The sequence below is a fragment of the Neomonachus schauinslandi genome, chromosome 2, assembly GCF_002201575.2.
Source record: "Neomonachus schauinslandi chromosome 2, ASM220157v2, whole genome shotgun sequence".
NCBI lineage: Eukaryota > Metazoa > Chordata > Mammalia > Carnivora > Phocidae > Neomonachus > Neomonachus schauinslandi.
In genome coordinates this window covers 83,656,794-83,672,432 of record NC_058404.1, presented here as the reverse complement: position 1 = coordinate 83,672,432, position 15,639 = coordinate 83,656,794, and the positions used below count along the sequence as shown (strand labels likewise).

Below are 15,639 nucleotides of genomic sequence, written 5' to 3'. Positions count from 1 at the left end.
AACAGTAGGCGTCTATTGTTCATTTATTTCATAGCCTCTCCCACACATCTGGATATTATAAAACATAACACCATATGTCTATTTAGGATCATGGGAGTCTAATGTTTTATGTTACATGACAGCACTACTGTAAATGTGGCAGAAGTAATAAATGAAAACAAATTTTCTTTTATGAATAAATTGAAGAATATTTTGTCACATCCATTCTGATAAAATTATATAAATGTTTGTTTAACTTGGAGGGGTTACATGCAAAAGATTACAGAAGAAATAATAGAACACTCGTTAAGTGCTCTATTCAAAGTTTCTGTGACAAGGTAAAGTGGCCTACCCTGAAATAGTAAATTCTAAATAAGGTTTTCAACTTTTCAAGCATATTACAATCTATCCCTCACTGTTACTCTGAAAGTTACTTGTCTCAGATATACTCTAATGCTTTGGCTGCATTATATGCACTACTTTAGGTGGATGCCATTCAGAAAGCAATGGTACTTGGTTTACATTTAAGCATCCATACAAATATAAGAAAGTCATCATCATGAACCTCTACTATGTCATGGGCATATGAAATTGAATTTTAAGATAAAGCATTAAGAAAAAAGAAATGAGGCCCCTGAAACTCTCCAAAGGACAGAATATAAACTAGAGAGAAGGAAACAAAGATTCTATTAGATCATTAGCTTCCTACAAGGCAGGGAAATAAAACAGAACAAGCTCTGGAGTCAGACCAAATTGGATTCTAATCTTACTTGTACAATTAGCGGCTGCAGGATCATAGACAAGTTGCTGTAACACAGGAATGATAATGCTGCATAGATTGAAGATCATGCATGAAGAGCACTTAATACTTCCTTTGCATGCTAGTAGATGCTCAATAAATAATGAGTTTTTTTCATTAATAGTGTTATTAGTAACATCAACTGCAAAATATTAACTATCACTGTAGTTAGCATATGAAAAGTTCTTCATAAGTGCTTGCTGAATGAATGAGCACTGAACGTAGCCTAAACAAGGAGATATGCAATGAAGCTCATATGCAACAGAGACAAGATCAAAACACATCCATCTGTCTCAATTCTTCTGAGAAGGATTTCCTAAAAAAGAAGTTTTACCCTTCCCCCTTTATTTCTGCCTTTGTGGTTGTTTGAATACTTTAAGAGCAACGTAATTTTTCCCGACTGCTAGTACCATTCCCAGAGACAGAGCTAATCTCTCCATTCTTTTATTAAATCATGAAACAGGATTATGATGTTCCACATTTCTGCTTGCGTGGTCCTAAGACATTCAGATAAGGTTAGCAGGGCAAATGACTGTCAGGTACTTGAACAGCAACCCAGGTTTGGGGCCTGAGGATGCCAAGCTTCTGGGGTGAGAACAGATTCCACGGGTTTCCCTCAGTCTCCCCCTTAACCAGGCAGGCTGGCTCCCACTTTCTGCCATCATGGCTAATCTGTCTGAATTCTTCACGGCATGCTGACACTCATTCTGTCTTCACTCACTGTAAGACGAGGCACTGCAGTGAAACCGAAGTGGGAGAAACTGTGAACAGGTGGTTCTGCACCTGAGTCCTTGCTTTGTTCCTCCATTACCTAAGTCACATGGTGTGTGATACATTTTAACAAGTTCTCAGTTTTCTCCTTTGTCAAAGGAGACAAGAAGCAGGTCACTAAGAGCACAGGCTCTGCAGTCAGAAATGTGTGGCTCTGTACCTTGGCTTTCCCATTTATGAGCACTGTAACTTTGTGCAAATCACTTAACTGCTTTTTATATCTCACTGTCTTAATTTATAAAGTGGCAAAAAGAATAGCACCATAGACTAATTTGATAAGGGTTGACGAGGCAATATCTCTAATATACTCACCCGAGCATAAAGCACGTAGAACTTTCTTCTTCTCCTTCTTCTGCTTTTTATTATTATTATTACTGTTATTATAAGATTACCCACTGTCTTTCACGCCTACATTTGTAATCCTCTTTACAAGGACCTTAGCTTGTTTACACTGTAGTATGAAAGTCAGGACGATGTGGCAATGAATTAGAGAACAAGAACAGAAAATACAATGCAGATCTAAAAGAAGTCAGAGGAGACAGGAACAACCAAATGCAGACTAGCAAAACAAAGTAAATATAATACAAAAGTAAGAGGGTTAGTACTAAATAAAGATATCAAGTCCGGTTGGGATGCTAGAGCACTCAGACAGTGATTTAGTAACTACATATTTAAAGGAAGATGAGTTATATATATGAGTAGGCACCACTTGGTGTTTTGGAGGTATTTTTCTCTAATACATGCAAATAAAATTTATTCAATAACTTAAAAAATGAACTATATGATATTTCATGAAATTTGAGTCTAAAGCTATAAATAAGATGCACACTTCTTGCCCCTTTCAATTTTCTGCGGGAAAAAAGAATTCAATTCCAAATTCTGTTAAAAAATTCCAGTTCAAAGCACAAATGACATAGTAGCCACATGAAACTGTGGTGCTCTGTGGAGTTAGTTTGAGAGTTTTGGAATTGGAATTATCTGATAAGAAACAACTCAAAGGGATGGTGAATACACAACTACATAGATTTTTGGGAAGCTTACCATCAGAACGTTTGTACAAACGTACCCTATTTCTGTGAATTTGTTTCACAGAAATCTGAGAATTCTATTGCTTTAAAAATGACCGGATGGGGCGCCTGGGTGGCTCAGTCGGCTAAGCATCTGACTGTTGATTTTGGCTCAGGTCATGATCTCAGGATCATGAGACTGAGCTGCGTGGGGCTCCGTGCTCAGTGGGGAGTCCACTTGAGATTCCCTCCCTCCCTCTCCCTCTGTCCACCCCTGCGCTCTCTCTCTCTCTCTGTGTCTCTGAAATAAATAAATAAACCTTTTAAAAAATAATGACTGGAATCTAAAAGGAACAAAATGCAAATATTGTCAGTGCAAAGTGATATTAAAACAAAACAAACAAGCAAAAAAAAAAAAAAATGCTCTTATCCCTAACCTAATGTTCTTCCAGCACAGTACCTCAGAGACTGACAAGCCAGGGGAAAGAAGATGAATTACATCTGAAGTAAAAAACATGAAGCGTCAGAAATCAAAAGGCTATGATAAGTCTATAATGTGTCTAGTTCACGGGGAGAGAAATTCACAAAATTGGCAAAGCATGAAAAGGGAGGGAAAGAATAATAACCTAGCCATTTCAAAATTAGTTTTTTAAAAAAATTATCTCTAGAAAACTAAATTCTTTGTTGTTAAACTTGTTTTCCTTTTATACAATCAAAATCAAATGAGTATTAGGCAGAGGTATTAAGATCAAAAGTGGAAATATGTATTGATTATATTCCTTTTTTGCTTACAGTGGTAGTACTCTAAACTTGACCCTTCTGTTCCTGTTCTATCACTAAGATATTCTATGTGTTTACTAATCTTCATTTTACTAAGAATTCATGGTCCCCTGATTTCTGTTTCAAAGGTAGCGTCTAAAGGTGCAGTGTTGTGCTGATGTTAACAGCAGTTATGACAGAATCCATGCGAGTCAGCAAGAGGAGGAATGAAGTGCTATGCATCTTATCTAGAAAACACGTGGCCTGCTAGGGGTCCTAAATTCACTTAATGCTTGACATCAGCTATCATGAATCCAGGGGTACTCTGGTCAGGTCTCACCACCGCGCTAGGGCACTAACACATATTTTCTAGAGGATCCATGACATTGCTAGCTAGACTTTTTACACAAACTTCAAGCTGAACATCACCACAGCAAAACTTTATTGGGAACAACACCACAAAACTGTGAAGATTTTAAAATGTCTTCCCAAATAAAATTTAACAACAACAACAACAAAATAACAGATATTTAAGAGACATAGCAGAGAGTGAAGATAATGGCCTCATTAGAACCCATCAACACTTACTTTTCTGTATGAACATGAGCTACTTTAAATTACTTTGTACTCCCCTAAGTCAAAATGCAAAACTGTAAGGATCAGGAAAAATCAGAAAAGGAGACAGCCCACAGAATAGATTCCAGCATAAGCCACAGCATCTTTACTGAAATAAATTGGTTACAAGTGGGTCCTTGCCGGGGCAAGGCAGAGGGCAAGCACTTAAGACACTGTCTCTTCCCTGGAAGTGGTCTCTATGTTTCATCAAAAGAAGAACGTCTTGAGATTTCCAAGTAGTGTCCTATACAATTTTTACATTTGTTTATAGTATACAAATATTGCAAGGTATATATTATGTGTACATAATTATGGGAGTTATTATACACTTAGAAAACAGCATACTATTGTTTAGAATGTATAATGAAGTTTTTTTAAAAAAAGTTTATTCTATTTAACACTCTTCTTAGCCTTAAAATACTATGTAACTTCCTAAAGATTGTTGTCTGGTCTATATCAAAACAAATTGTACTCATACTCAAAATTACGTCTGATCTACTCCCTGCTTCAATATGAGTCTGTTTTAACTTATGTTTTATATTTCATAGGATAGCAACAAAATAAACTTCAAAAAAGAGAATAATCAACTTACCCTCTATTATCATAAATTTGCAATATTACCACTAACAAACATAGTTCCAACCTAGAAGCTTACTTGACTTAGAAAGTCATTTTAATAAGTAACAGAAAAATTATTTAATAACGTGCTCATCATTTCTATTCTTACTATCAAAGAATTTCATCAGTTTACCGATCATGTAATTTTTTTTCCCATACAGAATGATAACCTTTGGCAATGTGAAACATGAACTTCAATGTGAACTTGAATAATTGCTGTTTCTCTATAACTTGCTGCCGTGGAGAACATGAGCCAATTGAGAGCTGACATCTAAACATCTGCAAGAATTGGGACTTTCAAGCCCCGCCATCCTTCAGTGAGTATCATCGGCTATTAACTTTAAAGCATTTCTGCAGACAAAGACCCACCTCAGGCTCAGGACTAGCAGCTGCTCCTTCGACTTCAGTAGCTCCCCCACTTGAAAACTGGCATAGCCCAGGAAGCTTCGCTGAAAATAAGAAAAAAAATGGTTTTCATTAACTTCAGAAGTCCTTAATATTTTTGCTGTCACACCAATCATACAAAATTAGAAGAATGAAATGTTGACTCCATGAGCCTGACAAATATTTCACTTGCAGAGATACAATCATCACTGACAGAGATACAATAATAGAGCCTTCTCATGGGGTGAGGTCCCGGGGTGCAAATGGATCCTTTTCATTAAAAACAGAGAGACCAGTAGCCTGGAAAATAACAAAATGTGTAATACCGAAGCCAGGACTTTTCTGCGAACTAATTTTCTTCCGCTATGAAAACTGGGATAGAAGAAAAGAGGATAAACTTTCAATATTTACCAATGCTGTCGTCGTTCTTATTAGAATTCCTCAAGTCACTGGCAGCAACAACTCTGTATTCCAGATATGAGCAAATCTGTTAGCTGGAGCTATTTTTATGTGGGACTCTGTACAAGTTATAAATAGAAATGCTATATTTCCCCCCCATCACAGCAATGTTTAAAAGCATTTGTTTCCTTTGTTATTTCTATACTAGCATGGGACAACTTCATTCCAATACACAAAACAGAAAGGTACTTATTCTGTTACATTTTCTAAAATTGCTTTTTAAACCTATCATACTGGCTGTTGACTACAAATATCTCCTTTCTACACTCTTTGACTCATAAGGTAAACAATAAAACTCTAAATTGGTTTTTCTTTTCCAGGATACAAATCTTTCATCTCTTTTTAACATTCTGGGCTACTTCTGACTTAAAAGTCAAAATATTATGGTATACCATAAAGAGTATTTCTCATGCTCCCCTCAAGGTCAAGAAGTAAACATGAAAATATCAAACCCATATCATCTAGGCCATTGCTGCCTAACACACTGTAACACTCTACAAGAAGTCAACACTACATCTTCCAGAGCATTCTCTCTTCATGGGTCTGTTGTAGGGCTGCACTAGAATGAGAGCCTGGACTTCAGGGGTCTGAGGACAATTGGGTCTTTTCAGCGAAAAGTGTGCGGTTATTTCATACACGAAAGGCTGCAACCACACTTAGCAATTGTAAAGCATAAGAAAGACAAGCTTCAGGTCCAAATTTTTCTCCTCCTTTTCAGTTTAGAATTGTTTCAAAAAAACTCAAGGGCAAACATTGAAAATACAACTCAGTTCTAAAGTGGGAGATGCCTACACGTTAGCAAGGATAAACCCAATGAACTAACTTGAAACTCACAGAGCTGGCTTAGAGACACCAAATCACCTAAAGCCAGAAGAACATGAGACTAAATTATCAGGAGAAGGACGTCAGGTGAAAATACTATTTGTGGCGAAAGCTCTGATGATACGTCAATGAGTGATGAAATGAGAATGAGTCAAGGCAGAAAAGGAAGTCCAAGTGCTATATGGACAAAGCATGAAGGAATTTCGGGTAACTTTTCAGCAAAGGGCAGAGAAGAGCCTGGGAGAGATCTGGCTGAACAAAAGCATTAATGTCATCTCATCAGAGACAGCTACTAGAACATCCTTTATGAGCATGCTGCCCCATCTATATACTCTGCTATTCTCTATTTCTTATCCTGTTGTATTTTTCTCTATTGGCACTTATCACCATATGACATATTATATATATATATATATTTGCTTATTTTGTAACTCCCTTGGAAATAACTGAGATTTGAAGCTCCACGAGGAGCTTATTTTGTTTTCTCACAAACTCATACTGCTTAGTGCACAGTAGGCATGTGATAAATGTTTGCTGACAATAAATGAATGAACGACTGGCATAAAAACTAACTTTCAGTTTAGTCACTCTATTAGATATAGATATTAGAATGTTCTTTCCGCAGGTATTTACAAAGTACTGTAATTTGCTGAAATGTGGGAAATCAAAACAATTTTAGTGTGCGGATTGTGTATCGTAGTGAATTTCATTGTAGGATTTTGTAGTTAAACAGATGTCTATCTCACTTCCTCTTTCCCTGATTATCAGGGTTTTTAAATTCCTACTCCTCATTCTTTATCCTCATTCAAAGAAAACTCTTCACTGATGAGAGGTTTCATGATGCCCCAAAATTTCAGATGATTTTCTCTCTGCCTTTTTAGATTTTGAAGGTATGGATGGTTTGGGAATTAATAAAACAAACTGCACATGTCATGAATGTTACTGAGGTCTTTTCATCAATAAAAGTGACAAATGCCCCAGAGTGGAATGAGAGACAGGTGGAGTGGCTATTTTCAGACACGAGCTACACACACCCCATGAGGCCCAGCTGCCTGTAGAGTTGTGACCACAGCCACTGAATGTCTCCTCTGTCCACCAGATCAGGAGCTGCCGTGGAAGCAGGACTCTGGCTTGTCCATCCCTGAGCCAAGCCCAGGGCCCCGAACAGAGGGGCTGTAGGGTATGCCTACTGTCTCACTGTACCTGCTTACAGCGGGCCCAGGACAATGCCCAGGAGTCTAACTTTTTCTACCATAACCGGCAGCCACAGGCTTCATCTCAAAGGATAATAAGAGATTTTACAGAACTCATACGACTTGTGAAAAACTAATTTAGGTAATGACATTACAGCACTGTGTTATGAAAACATGTCAAACCTGAGGAGGTGTTATTTAGGTATAAAGATTATCTTCTTTATTCTACAAATCACTGTCCATGGGGACTCCCTGTGGCATAAAGCGCATTAATGAAATCCCCAAAGACAGGGTATAATTGTCCCATGCTGCAACACTAACAATGGAATTGCCTCTATATTTACTTTCTGGCAGGTGTTTTTGTATTTGCTTCCCCTCAACATAAATAAAACACATCACTCATATACGTGGATATTGACTGGACTCCTGTAAAAGAATGAATTAGAGGGAAACAGTCTTCTCTGTTGCTGGAACCTAAGTCCCCATGGAGGGAAAATAGCACGCTAATGCTAATGTAAAAGAATAACTTAATATAAAGCTATTCTACCTTTGCTATCACTGTAATCATAACCATGGAATTTGAGAGACATCTTTAAAAATTTTTATATTTCGGGCGCCTGGGTGGCTCAGTTGGTTAAGCGACTGCCTTCAGCTCAGGTCATGATCCTGGAGTCCCGGGATCGAGTCCCACATCGGGCTCCCTGCTCAGCAGGGGGTCTGCTTCTCCCTCTGCCCTCTTCCCTCTCGTGCTCTCTGTCTCTCATTCTCTCTCTCTCAAATAAATAAATAAAATCTTTAAAAAAAAAATAAAAAAATAAAAAAAATAAAAATAAAAATTTTTATATTTCAAATGTAACTCAAGGAACAAGCTTTTCCATCTCTTCAGGGCTGTTTCTAAAATTCTCATCTTTAAACTGGGAGCTCTAATATCAGTGGAAAAATGTGAAAGACAAACCAAAAAATTAGTCTCCCTGGAGTTGGAGATCAGAGGTCTGGAGTGTCATTTTATTCTGTCCAAAAATGGAAATCTGGGCAATTAAATCACTTCTCCCAGCCCCCAGACTAGCTATCCACTAATGGATATTGTCAGGCCTTGTTTCTCTGTCTTCTCTCTTACAAATCTGTGGTCTTGAACGAGTTACTTCACCATTCCCAGTTATAACTGCTGTAGGAAAAAGTTGCATGTGATAACTCTATCATTCTCATAGTTTTAAGAATCAAAGTAAGCTAGGCAAAGCACTCAGTACATTGCTGGGAAGATAGGAAGTTAAAGGAAGTTAACTGGCTTACACTTGGTCCAAGAACTAGTTAATATGCAGAGGCCAAGTTGGAATCCAGGTTTCTTGCTTTTTAGTCCAGCATTCTTTTATCCCCATTACACTGGGCTTTATTTCCAGGACAGGTGGCCATTCCCTCTCCTTCTGCCAGGCTCTCTGTCTGCTCAGCATGTGGCTCTGACCTTTTTTGCCTGCTCATGAGAGTGTGACACTCACAAGGATCATTCTGGTGCAAGCACCCAAAGCAGAGGATCACTCAATGGCTTCCTGCACAATTTCACTCACTCACCTGGCTGGAGAGTGATATCAAGCAGGGCGAAAAAAAGTGGGGCATCTGCCTCAATCCCTGGTTGCTCTCCATATAGAGTGTACAAATAAACAGTTTATCCTACCAGCCCTTGCAGGGACTCTGAGCAAGTCACAAGTATTCAGAATGCTTCGGGGGTTGTACACCTCTCTGCAGCACGCCCTCAATGGTCCCTGGTTGAGCTGTACTATACAAGGAGCCAAAAGAGGTACAGCCCTGTACACCTTGCCACGAGCTGGCCAAACCTCCATCACCTATGTTCATCTCGCAAAGCCTTTAATCAAAGCATAGGTTTCCTTTATACGACAATTTCTAAGAGCCTCCCAAGCTTTTCCAAGTACTGTCTAGAGCTGTACGATCCAATGGGTAGCCACTAGTTCAAGCACTGGCCTTGTAGCTACTCTGAATTGAGATGTGCTGTAAGGATAAAATACACATCACATTGAAACAACATGGTATGAGAAAAAGAGTGTGAAATAGAGTATTAATAATTTCTTGTACTGATTATATTTTGAAATGATTACATTTTGTATATATTGGGTTCAACAAAATATTAAAATTCATCTTGCCTGTGTCTTTTTAATTTTTTAAAAGCCTGTAAAATTACATATGTGGCACACATTTGTGGCACACATATTTCCACGGAAAAGTGCTGGTTTAGAGGTTAAATGAATATATGAATAATACTTTACCTATTCTTATAAAACTATATACAGGAACTGTCATACAAGTTTGAAAGGCCTTGGAAGAGCTGAACTTGATAGCATGAGGCCGATACCCAACATCTCCTACATGTAACTCATAGCACAGGCCTTTTTTTCATAGCCCATGTACTTTTTCTTCCCTGTCAACCCTAACAGATATGGTTACATGGTTTCCCATCAAATAGGAAGGGAAATAAGACACATGAACTACTCACAGCGAAAAAAAAGAAGAAGAAAAAAAAAAAGACTTGGGAGGAAATCTATTAAAAGTGGACAAACAGTCCAAAGAAAACATTACAAAGCATTTTAGGGTAAAGTCATATATTTAAAAATTACATATTTACTATGAATATACCTCAAAAGGTCTCAGCACAGATTGGTATCTGCTTCACTAAGACATCAACAAAAGGTTTGGGTGCAGCCAGTGGATACTGCTTAAGAATGCAAAGAAATGTATAGAACATATTTGAGCTATTTATAATAAAAAGTTTCAGCTCATTTTTTTTTTAAAGATTTTATTTATTTATTTGACAGAGAGAGAGCACAAGTAGGCAGAGTGACAGGCAGATGGAGAAGGAGAAACAGGCTCTCCGCTGAGCAGGACGCCGGATGTGGGGCTCGATCCCAAGACCCCAGGATCATGACCTGAGCCGAAAGCAGCCGCTTAATGGACTGAGCCACCCAGGCGCCCCGTTTCAGCTCATTTTTAAAATCAGTGTAGTCAAGAGCTAGAGTCCTTAGCAGGTTGTAATGGCAGAGCCAAGTCTTGGCCAAGGGCTCAAACTCTCAGACCCCTTGTGTAGTGTCCAAAGAAATATTTTGAGGATTAAGTGATGAGATATATATTAACCAGGGGTACATGATAGGTGCTTAAGATGTGGCAATTCTTCTCTATCTAGAATACTGTGTACTCTGAGGGTATTAGAATGCCAAGGCATGTGGACTTGGGTTTGTTCTTATTTAGGCTCATTCTTACTATACTTGAGATTTAGGTCTACAATATAATTGCCATTTTATTGAGTTCTGATGTGTCATAAAGTGTACTAGATTTTTACATATTATTAAAATTTATATACTATTGCAATTGTTTTTAGATGCCTCCCCCTTTCATTCTGGTGGTTCTAAAAAATTTAAGATGGTCGGCAAACCAAAATCATGGTATGCTTTCTAATTCATTCAATACATATATCATAATTTACTAGTTTCCAGGCACAAAGCTAGGGCTGTTAGAGTGAACAAAATAAATAGGCTCTTTGCTATCACGGAGTTTAACATGTAGGAGGAGTGTGCAGACATTACCAATATCTAATACCTATTTTGCTCACTTTTCATTACTAATAGCACCTTGATTTTGTTCCAATGGGAACTGACCCAGATTCTCTTCTGCTTGGGGACTCCTGTCTTCTTAGTGATAGGTACACAGCAGTATGCCAATTGAAATTTCATCAAAAGTTACTGTTTCTCAGAATTGAAGGAACAAGATCAGCTGCCTTTTGTCCTTCAGTCTTCTGAAGGTTCAATGGTTAGACTGGACAATAACAAAGGAGGAGCAGGAAGGTAGATAGAACCTGGTTGCTTGAAGTCATTTTTGAGTAGCTACAGCCTTGGGCAATTACCCCAAAACTTTTTCTAACATGAGAAAAATTAGTCTGTTACTTTTAAGCCACTGTTTGTCAGGTTACTTGCTTCTGAATGCATTCCTAACTGATATAATAGATATGTCACAGAATGTCAATTGAGAATTTTCTTTTGACCCAAGAATTATAGCTGAGTCTTTGTCACAGACAATATACCAAATGCACCATGGTATCAGTTAGAGAACCTTTAGTGCTTGGAGCTAGCAACCTCCTCACAATGCTTAAAAAAAAGCCAATTTAGGGGCGCCTGGGTGGCTGACTCAGTTGAGTGTCCAACTCTTGATTTCAGCTCAGGTCATGATGTCTCTGCCGTGATAGTGAGAAAACAGCCGTAGACAATGCATAAATGAATGTATTCAGAACAGACAGTTGGTGAATTTGACCCACAGGCTACAGATCTTTAACTCCTAGGGATCTCTTAATCAGTCCCAATTGGAATATAGTTGAGAAAGTGATATGTTTAAATGTCTCGAATTGTCCTATCATTAAGGGTATCAGCATTTTTTCAGTAATTACTTTTAAGCTGTTTTCAACTGACTGTAATATAGAATTTTTAAATACAAAATTGCATTAAACACAATCTGTGTTCAATATTAAAGCTAAAAAAAAAACCCAATATGGACTACGTTACCATGGGTACTACTTTGACTTTTAAAAATTAATTCATGGGGTGCTTGGGTGGCTCAGTCAGTTAGGCATCTGACTCTTGGTTTTGGCTCAGGTCATGATCTCAGGGTCGTGAGATGGAGCCCCGCGTCGGGCTCTGTGCTCAGCTCCCAGAGTCTGCTTGAGATCCTCTCCCTCTGCCCCTCCCCCCCGCTCATGCGTCCACACACACCTTCTCTCTCTCTTTTTCTCTCTCTCAAATAAATAAATAAATCTTAAAAAAAAGAAGCCAATTTAGAGAAATTGGCCTATTAGTAACCATGACACACCCAGTTGATATAAAGGTAGTGTTAGAAGAGAGGGAAGGTGAGCATTTCGGGAGATGCACTATTTAGGAAATGAGGCTAATCTCTTTGTTATATCACATTTAGGAAGACACCTCAAAGTCAGAGGAGTCTGGTCCCAAAACATCAATTATCAAGCTTGGGGCTGTCCAAAGCATCTTTAGTTCCACTACACTGGGGACTAGAGATTGTCTCTCCTTTGAAAATCACTGACGGTCTAGCCCCTGATACTGGCAGGGCTTGTAGAAAGTGTCAGCAGAGAGATGCTGAGCCAAGAGAGGAAACAGTGGCAGGACAGCCTGCACCTCTTCTGTGTGGCATGGCAAATACATGTGCCTTTCATCTGCGCCACGCAGCCCTGACAATGGCCGAACACGCATTACATGCTGGAAAAGTAGGTCTCAGCAGCAAGAGAGTGCAGGGTGAGCCTGGGCGGTGGAGAACGTCGAGCCAGGACAGATTCCCCATGGTAGGGAAATATGCCATAGGAAGGAGCCCATAAGGTCTCCAGAAATACCTACAGCTGTGCTCGTAACAGATACAGCATTTCAGTATCTGCCCCGTGCTGACAGGCAGAGTTAGCCTGAGCAGTATCAAAACCAGCAGAAAGGGAACCACACCCTCACTGTGGGCAGGAACAGAAGGAACCTCTCCCCATTCCTCTCTCCTTGCCACCATATGAGCAATGAGAGGCAGGACCTGTGTGAGAATCGGACTCTGCGCCCCCTGCCACTACACAAAGCTAGAGGTACATGGATGTCTACCCTACAGTGGGAGATGATGGGAGAAGAGGGGGGAAGAAAACAATTTAAAATCAGGGAAGAAACTCAAGTTTTAAAAGGAGTAAGATGTATTTCAAGAATTTGAATGAGAGAAAAAATGGAAATTGTACATAGTTAGGCCAAGATGTCCTTAAAGCTTCAAGCAAGGGGGATTTAACACTGAGCAGTTGTGGGAATGAGCAGCTGGAGGAGGAAAAAAATTAAACCAGCTCATCTTTCTTGAACCTCAAAAATTAAATAAAATTCCTTATAAAGTAATACATTAAGTTAATAGTTAACAAATCTCAAAAGGAAGTAGAAAGGGTGTGATGACAGCTTGCAGTGGAGGTTCCCATTTGAAGGAACACATCTGGGGTGGTCAGAGCCCTGGGCCCCCAGCCCTGAGCAGGGGGAGGGAGGTAGGCGGGAGCAGCGCTGGGCAGGGAGAGGTTCCTGTGACCTGCAGCAATGAAGGGCCTGAGGCTGGAAAGAACTTGTTGGTCCCTTTGGAGAAACTAAGCTAAACGTACAAGAAGTTTGAAGGGACAGGTAGGAAAGAAAGCGTGAAAATTCACTTGAGTCAAAGAGACTCAACCTGTCCCCAGGAAAAAACCAGAAGCTCCTGATAGGCATGAGAGAACACAAAGTGCCCTATTCCTTCTCCTTCACAATCAAATGCAGAGATGGCTGATATTCTTCTCAGTCAATTCAACTCACGCTTTGGTGCATATATTTGAGAGCTCCGTTGGCAGGTTCAGACGGTGGCTGTTGCCAATGACGAAATGATCAGTACATAGGACACTGCTCCACACATCAACTTTCGGAAGAAGGCTGTCAACTGCCTATAGGATTGCTGGGAATTTCCAATAGGCCTTTCAGTTGGCTCAGTCCCATGGCCTCTGTAGACCCAACTTATTTCTAGGCTTTTTCAATCTCTCTGCACAGATCCCAGGGACTCAGCCTGCTGGGCTCTCCCTCAGGAGTTGCCACCACCTACTCCTGGCTTACCTAAGCAAAACGCACATTACTCTCTCCCTGCTCTTCCAATTTCTAAAAGCAGTAGATGTGCTGTTCAGATGCAGCAGGAAAACTTTTGCAGGATTTTGCAGCACTGGACTGCACTTTGGTGGCAGCTTCTGTTTGGACCCGCATTACAGTGTTGAAGCAGCAGGAAGCAGAAAACAGCACAGTCCCACGGCTAGTTAGTCCTCTGCCTCCTTCCTGAATGGTAGAGCTCACCTCAGCTATTTCCCTAGCCTTCCGTTGGTCCAGTAACGTTGGCTCTGACTGGTTCTCGGCTGCCTGCAGGGCAGTTTCTAGACTCGTCTCTAGCCAGCGAAACTAAATATGAATTCATTTGAGGATGATTTTCAAGAGACAAGGAGTGAATTCCAAATAATTCGCCAAATACGTGACAGTGCCTCCTTGTGTAGTCAACCCCTGTTAATTTCACTCAGTTTCCTTTGTCAGCTATCAAACAACAGAGAGCCAGCGAAAATCCAAATGATAAACTTAGAAGTGATACATGTGCCTTTTGGAAACATAAGAAACACTTACCCCAACCTCTGGCAGGGGATCCTTATGTTCAGGTAGGACACTGGTTCGAACCTATAGAGAAAAACAAACACTTTCTGTGGGATTTTGAAATAGAAACCAGTGCAGAAGCTTCACACAGGTGCTGGATGTCATTTTCTGTCACCGGGCATCAATTCAGACTCTGGGGTTAATCATTACTGAAGGTACCTGTGTGTACCACCTGCTGCAGCACCGCAAAGGGGCGCTTTTATCGGCGCTAGGCTTCCTGCTTTTCCTAAGCAGACAGAACTGCCAGGTCCTCACCCCATCACCCCTTGTCAAATACAGAGATATCTGGGCTTAAGGTGAATCACCTTTTTTTTTTTTTTTTAAGATTTTTATTTATTTGACAGAGGGTGACACAGGGAGAGAGGGAACACAAGCAGGGGGTAGTGAGAGAGAGAGAAGCAGGCTTCCCAAGGAGCATGGAGCCCGATGTGGGGCTCGATCCCAGGACCCCGGGACCATGACCTGAGCCGAAGGCAGATGCTTAACGACTGAGCCACCCAGGTGCCCCAAGGTGAATCACCTTTAATCTCCACAAAAAGCAGCCCTCATTCAATATTCAAGGGGAAGGAGAGAGTTGATATAGAGAAAGTTATTCCATGCGAGCTCAATAAATATTTATTTTCCAAATGAGCACCAAAACCCACAGTCTTTATAGGATATCCCTCCCACTTGAGAGTTCTGGGCCAAATTGTCAGATACCATTATCTAAATTCATTTGAAAACTAACTCTCAACTCGGGGAGAGGGAAATAACATAAAATAATCAGTCATCTGGGGAAGCTTTTCATATGTTTGAAAGTGTTCCAAGTGAAATATCAACTCCTTAGATGGTAAGTAGACATGTATCTTCTACTGAGCAGTGATCCTTAATCCTGGCTGTGCATTAGAGAGCCACCTGGGGACCTTTCAAACTCCTGGTGCTCTCTCCTGCCCCCAGATATTGATTCTAATGTACAGCTGAGTCAATGTTTCTCTATTTAAGAAAAAAATGTTTCAAATGAAATCACGACGCTC

The 15,639-nt window shown here is 39.9% G+C and overlaps 1 protein-coding gene across 5 annotated transcripts in view; it reads right to left on the bottom strand.

The window, feature by feature from the left end:
* Window positions 1–15,639, bottom strand: part of INPP4B (inositol polyphosphate-4-phosphatase type II B) — a 368,840-nt gene that overhangs the window by 244,571 nt on the left and 108,630 nt on the right. For all 5 annotated transcript variants that reach the window (XM_044912611.1, XM_021679326.1, XM_044912613.1 and 2 more), the window contains exons 5-6: window positions 14,600–14,650; window positions 4,918–4,997 (exon numbers count right to left, since the gene is read on the bottom strand). In XM_044912611.1, coding sequence (XP_044768546.1) covers window positions 4,918–4,997; window positions 14,600–14,650 — 131 coding nt within the window. The remainder of the gene's footprint in view (window positions 1–4,917; window positions 4,998–14,599; window positions 14,651–15,639) is intronic.